Source organism: Aricia agestis, chromosome 9 (genome assembly GCF_905147365.1).
Source record: "Aricia agestis chromosome 9, ilAriAges1.1, whole genome shotgun sequence".
NCBI lineage: Eukaryota > Metazoa > Arthropoda > Insecta > Lepidoptera > Lycaenidae > Aricia > Aricia agestis.
Window position 1 is genome coordinate 7,567,206 of NC_056414.1, and position 6,000 is coordinate 7,573,205.

Genomic DNA, 6,000 nt, shown 5'->3' on the forward strand with positions numbered 1-6,000 from the left:
TTAGTGTGACCACGATAAAACGTATAGGGAACATGGGCAATTGTGTCAATTCAGAATTAAAATAGATATATTAACTTTATGATTAAAATTGATTATTATTATTTACTTCACATGACCGTACAGCCCCTGTAGACAAGTGGCAAAACGCTAACGCTAACGCTCGCGCTAGCGCTACAAAATGTATGGATTTGACATTAGTATTCGCTAGCGAAGCGGTGACTTATGTCAAATCGCATACATTTTGTAGCGCTAGCGTTAGCGTCAGCGTTAGCGCTTTGCCACTTGTCTACAGGCCCAGTTCCTTCAGGTTCTTTATACAGTGTGTTAGTGTAAACGCCGTTATCCTTGAAATCATCAAATGAGGCCGTCAAAATGAACAACTTTTTCTATGAGAACAATGCTGGGAACTCAAAAAAATGCCGTCTTTATACCCATACGGCTGCCCGGATCGGCAATTTGTATGGGTATGAAGACGGATTTTTTTGAGTTCCGAGCATTGTTCTCATAGAAAAAGTTGGTCATTTTACCGGGCTCATTTGATGGTTTCAAGGATTAGTGTTTACACTAACATATTGTATACGAAGAAAGTGTATACGAAGAAAGTACTACTGGCTTCTCAGTTCCAAAACATAAATTGAATGTCAATTCATATGCTGCCACTTTAAATAGATCCTGCGCACTGCGCAGTCCCTTATCCGATTTTTTTATGGTCCAAGAAATTAGGCAGGCTTTCTCTAATGATAAGCGCACAGAATAATATCAGGGGCCAATTTAATTGTCTTAAACTTTCTTTTAATTCTAATGTACAAAATTTAAACCCCTTAATAATGAGACTTTTCCGAACCTGAGAATCGAAGAAAAATGTGAGGTATGAGCATCAGGCCCCACATTATACCCGTCACTATGTATTAAGTATTATTTCGTGATAAGCCGCTGAAAGTTTTCCACTACTACGAAGTTTTCCCTGGGGAAATATTTTCTCGCGATAAAAAGCGTCTTTGCCTCGTAACTCGTTAGCGGCGCGGCAAACCCGATAATCAGTTATAGAATACTGCAATATATTTAATATTTTCTATCTCATCAAAATCCTTGAGAAAATTCTCTTAGCTTTCTCGTATTTACTTTCTATATAGCCATATTTTGATAATCAATCACTACTCATACATGTTATAAAACGAAGTCGCTTGCCGCTGTCTGTGCCTATATAAGCTTAGATTTTTAAAACTAATACACTTTTTACATAGATAAAATTATTGAAGAGAAATTAAGCTTATAAGTAGGTACTATCAAAGAAGCTGATTCCTAGACGTTGGTCTGTTAACTGCCTAGGAATCAATTTCGTCGATGGTACTATCAGAGACGTTGATTCCTATGCAAATCGGGGACCTAAGTAGTTTGGTTGCGTTACGTTAAACCCAGCTGACAGATCACAATTAACATTGAATTGACATATTCGACCAAATAACGTTGGTCTGTCAATTGCATAGGAATCAACTTCCTCTATGGTACATACATAACATGCATAATAATTATTATAGCATAACGCAAAATAACGTTTGCTAGGTTACTGAAACCTAATTAAGGAAGCCTCTTTCCTTACCTCAAATAATAAACGTGAAGACAGGACTCGAATAAAGAAACCTTTTTAAAGCCTTAAACAAATATTCTAGTTGAAACAAATTGAAGAGTGGAATACTCGGGGAACAAAATCGCGTAATAAATGTGAGTAGATGTCATTTGTTTTGTTTGTAAGAAATGTTTTGTGAAGGAGGCGAGGCCTTTTTTGAGGTTGAATTTATAAGAGCCAAGACGGGCCTTATTTGAAGATGTCTATTAAATATAAAGTGAATCATTGGCACACTTCCAGTTCTTCGCCCTTTTTAGGGTTCCGTAGTCAACAAGGAACCCTTATAGTTTCGGTCTGTCCGTCCGTCTATCTGTCCGTCCGTCTATCTGTCCGTCCGTCTGTCTGTCCGTCTGTCTGTCCGTCCGTCTGTCTGTCCGTCTGTCTGTCCGTCTGTCTGTCCGTCCGTCTGTCTGTCCGGTTTTACTCAGAGACTATAGAAACTTCAAAGCTGTTATTCTTCATGAATGCACATATTAATGATGCCCGTATATAAGATGTTAAAAAAAATTAAGGTACCTTCCCTACCATCAAGCGGGGATGAAATTTTTTGAGTATTAAAAGATCATTTTCCAATTTAGGGATCAATTTGTGAAATAGTTTGAGTGTTTTAAAGTTAGAGTCCAGTGTCCCCCCCCCCCCCCCCCCCTTCTGCCAGCTAAACGGGAGTAGGAAATGTGCTTAATTTAAAGGGAAAACTACCACGGCTAAGAAGACTTCACAAGTTATTGAGTAATAGTCGATTAACTTAGAAAAAGGTATTCGGAGATGTATACTTTTCGTTAAAATTATTCCTTTAAACGTAACTGAGATGATGTTGTTATTAGTGTAAAAGACGTTATAATTGTACATTCATTGACCATACAAAAATATCATAAACTAGCCGTACTAGTAAACTCTATATTGCGCGTGGTTCGAATTCGATTGCTGAGGCAGCTCCCAAGTAAAATAGTGCGATATATCAATGCTATCTTCATGTATTTAAATGTCAAAGTTTAATAAATACAAAATAATTTAAAAAAAACTCTAACTATACTGTACTCGGCGAAACATAGCGGTAGCGGTCATTGACTCCCTGTCTAAAACTTGTCATTTTCTATATAAACCGAACAGCCCGAACAGAAGTTGTCAATCGCGGTTTACGGTGTATAGAAAATGACAAGTTTTTGACAGGGAGTCAATGACCGCTACCGACATGTTTCGCCGAGTACATTATAGATAAAGCCCAATTTTTTGCGCAGTAAGCGGAGGTATATGAACTATTTCTAAGGACACTATCGATCTTAAGCTTTCAAACAAAAATATCTATATCTTTCTAGTTATTTTTTATTTTCGGGACCACCCTTTTGGATACTACGATGCCACACAGACATAATTACAGACTGGACGTACGTACTACGTACGACATACTTAGTACGTCAAACTTATACTCGTAATACTCCTCTTTTTGGTCGGGGGTAAAAAGGACAAAGCCATAAATATTTCATTAAAATCATATTCCGCATTAATAAAAATCTTGGAAGGTATTAAAGTGCAAAATGGCATCATAACTTTTATTAAAAGCCAGCAATGGCAGACATAAAATAGTCCTTTAATGTGGCTTTCATAAAGAAGCTTATAAAACATATTGAAAGACATCAGACATTCACAATGCTACAAACTTATAACATAAATCGTATTGAACTTAAAAAGTTCACAAAAACTTACTTGAATACTTTTACAGTAGAAGTTTTGAATTAAAAGGAAAATAGGAGTATTAGAAGTTTGTTTCAAGTTGTTTTGTTTATGTTAAAGTTATAGCTTTTACACATGATATGCGGTTGTCATAGGTATGTCTAATGTTCTTGGCCCTTTTTATTAATGTTCGGGTTAATATAACAACAAAATTAGCTCAGTTTTGCTTACAGTATCGCCAGGAAAACCTATATTGTAACTACTAAAACATTACATGTGGCAGGCATGGCGTGAATATTATGCTGTTTTGTAAGTACTAGTTATTTATTTGCACGTATGTAATACCCGCTATTTTGTTGGCATGGCTTGTAAATATACAAATTGTGTGAAGAAGAAATAGCTCCTGTAATTTTAAAATGTAACGGTGCAGCCGTTACATTTTAAAATTACAGGATTTAATATGAAGAGATTTAATATGAGCTTAATCTTATGTAATTTTCAGGTAAATTGATTTACCTCAACTAAAACCTAAATGGACATGTTCGATTCATTGAAAAACGTACCAAAGACTTAATCGACTTGCTAATACAACAAATCAATTCTACAGCGGCCCTCAAAAAGCAATCTACATACTATTAAACGACACTCTTTAAATGATTTACATTTCGAGAGAGCCTTTGAAAGAATCCGTTTCAATTTAAAAACTCGTTAATAAGATGTATGAGGCTGTATTCGTAATTCTATGGGCTTTATTACCTAATAAATTATTTTGAAGCGTTTAACATAATAGGTTTTCTTAGGGAAAATTTATATGGGAGGGAAAAGTGCATTATAAAATAGAGACCAATTTTTAATTACAATGATTATTGGTAGGATAGAGTTTGTATAATATCTTGCTTGTTTATAATAATACGTATAATCTACTAAAGTGTTGGCAATGCGACCTTAAAATATAATAAGATCTTAAAAGAAATCGAAAATTCAAAGATGGTACTGAGCGTCTATCGAAAAATTGGGTAAAAGTAATAGCAACATCTTAGCACGTAATCTACAGTGTCGTACCCTGAATAATGAAATAGAGGTTTAGTAATTTATTGCCGTTTTACAGACATTATAACATAATTTTTAAGCTAAAATTAAAACAGGTACTTCCAACTTATTCGCACCAAATTATTAGATAAATACTAGCTGTCCCTGCAAACATTGTTTTGCCATATAAAGTATTTCCTTTAGCTCACACATATTATTTTATTGAAGTGACTAAATAAGTATGTCACCATGGCAATGTCCATCGCTATCCCTTCACACAAACAATGGTCGCCGTCAGTCTCGAGTTGTAATTATTTACTATTATTTATTGAGCAAAATGCACTTATCAATATAAAAAGTACTTAGATGTTGTCTGATTCTCAACCCTAGCCGATATTCCGCTAAGATTTACAAAAAGCGGTCGAGCCGTTTCAGAGTAGTTCAACCACGCTACCCGTGACACAAGAATTTTATATTATTAGTTAATTTAGATAAAATAATTTAGCTTTTTATTCACAAAGTATTTAATAGCATTAGTACTTTCATAATTGATAATAAATTTAAAACAAAATAAATATTTAAGAGGGGCTCCCATACATAAATACATTTTTTCCCCTATTTTTGCTCTTAAATCGCACTTGGCTAATTTTTGGATTATACTTATTAAACTTACAAATTTATGGTCACACTATTAATTATCATTGTTATACACAATGTGTTTCAATCATAAAGTTAAGTTTCAATAAGAGTATTATTTTTTTGTCACTAACAGGTACTTACCGTTTAATAATATAGCTTAATCAAAAATCGGGTAAATATGCTCCATATGCCGAACATGCCACGTAATATCAAATAAACTACGTAATAATTCAAATATGCAACATTATATTCACGTTACACGCAGTGCCGGTTTCAGCACTACCAGCACCAAGGGCGAGATTTCAACGGCGCCCAGGGTGCTGGCCGATCTAATTTTTGCCTGCCCTCGGCGCCCCTTTTTATCCGGCGCCATGGGCCTAGCGTCGCCCTTCCATAACGCCGCTACTGATTACATGCCAACTTGCTTACCTTAGCGGGATCCTGGTGGTTGCCGGTGACGTAGACGGAGGCGCGCCGCCCCAGCAGCGTTCTGCTGACGATGGAACTGCTGCGCCGGCCAGACATACGATCCTGAGGTACTGGCAACATCTTCACTTGATTTTTAAAGCACTGGCATAAAATACGTTTAATGCACTGACATATTTTTTTAAATTTTTAATGCACTGACATTTTTATACACTATCGTAATGATTTACTTTTTAAAGCTCTATAATATTTTAATGCTAACTTATATGTACACGTTTAAACTTTAATGCACTGTATTTGTTACTAACACGTTTTAACGAACTGTCAAATATATATTTTATAAACTTTTAACATCTAATAATTGATATTCTTAAATGCACTATTCGGCGTAATCTATAAACTTTTGTTTAGTACTTAGTACTTTTTTAATATTTACAAATCTATAAATTACTTAAGCTATTTGATGTTTCCGTTACATTGGCACTATAATTAACTAATATTTCTTATTTTCTATTTCTATTAAACCTGAAACAAAAGAAAAAATATTTAAATTTTAAATATTAGGTAAGTTTAAGTAATAAAAACAAACTGTAACGTGAAGTTATTGG

General features: G+C 34.8%; 1 protein-coding gene across 1 annotated transcript in view; it reads right to left on the minus strand.

Moving 5' to 3' along the window:
• The window catches only part of LOC121730652 (syntaxin-23), a 115,981-nt gene extending 110,442 nt beyond the window's left edge, over nt 1-5,539 (minus strand). Inside the window, exon 1 of the mRNA XM_042119793.1 lies at nt 5,396-5,539. Within this exon, the coding sequence (XP_041975727.1) occupies nt 5,396-5,515 (120 nt within the window). The 5' untranslated portion in view covers nt 5,516-5,539. The remainder of the gene's footprint in view (nt 1-5,395) is intronic.
• Between the last annotated feature and the right edge of the window lie 461 nt (nt 5,540-6,000).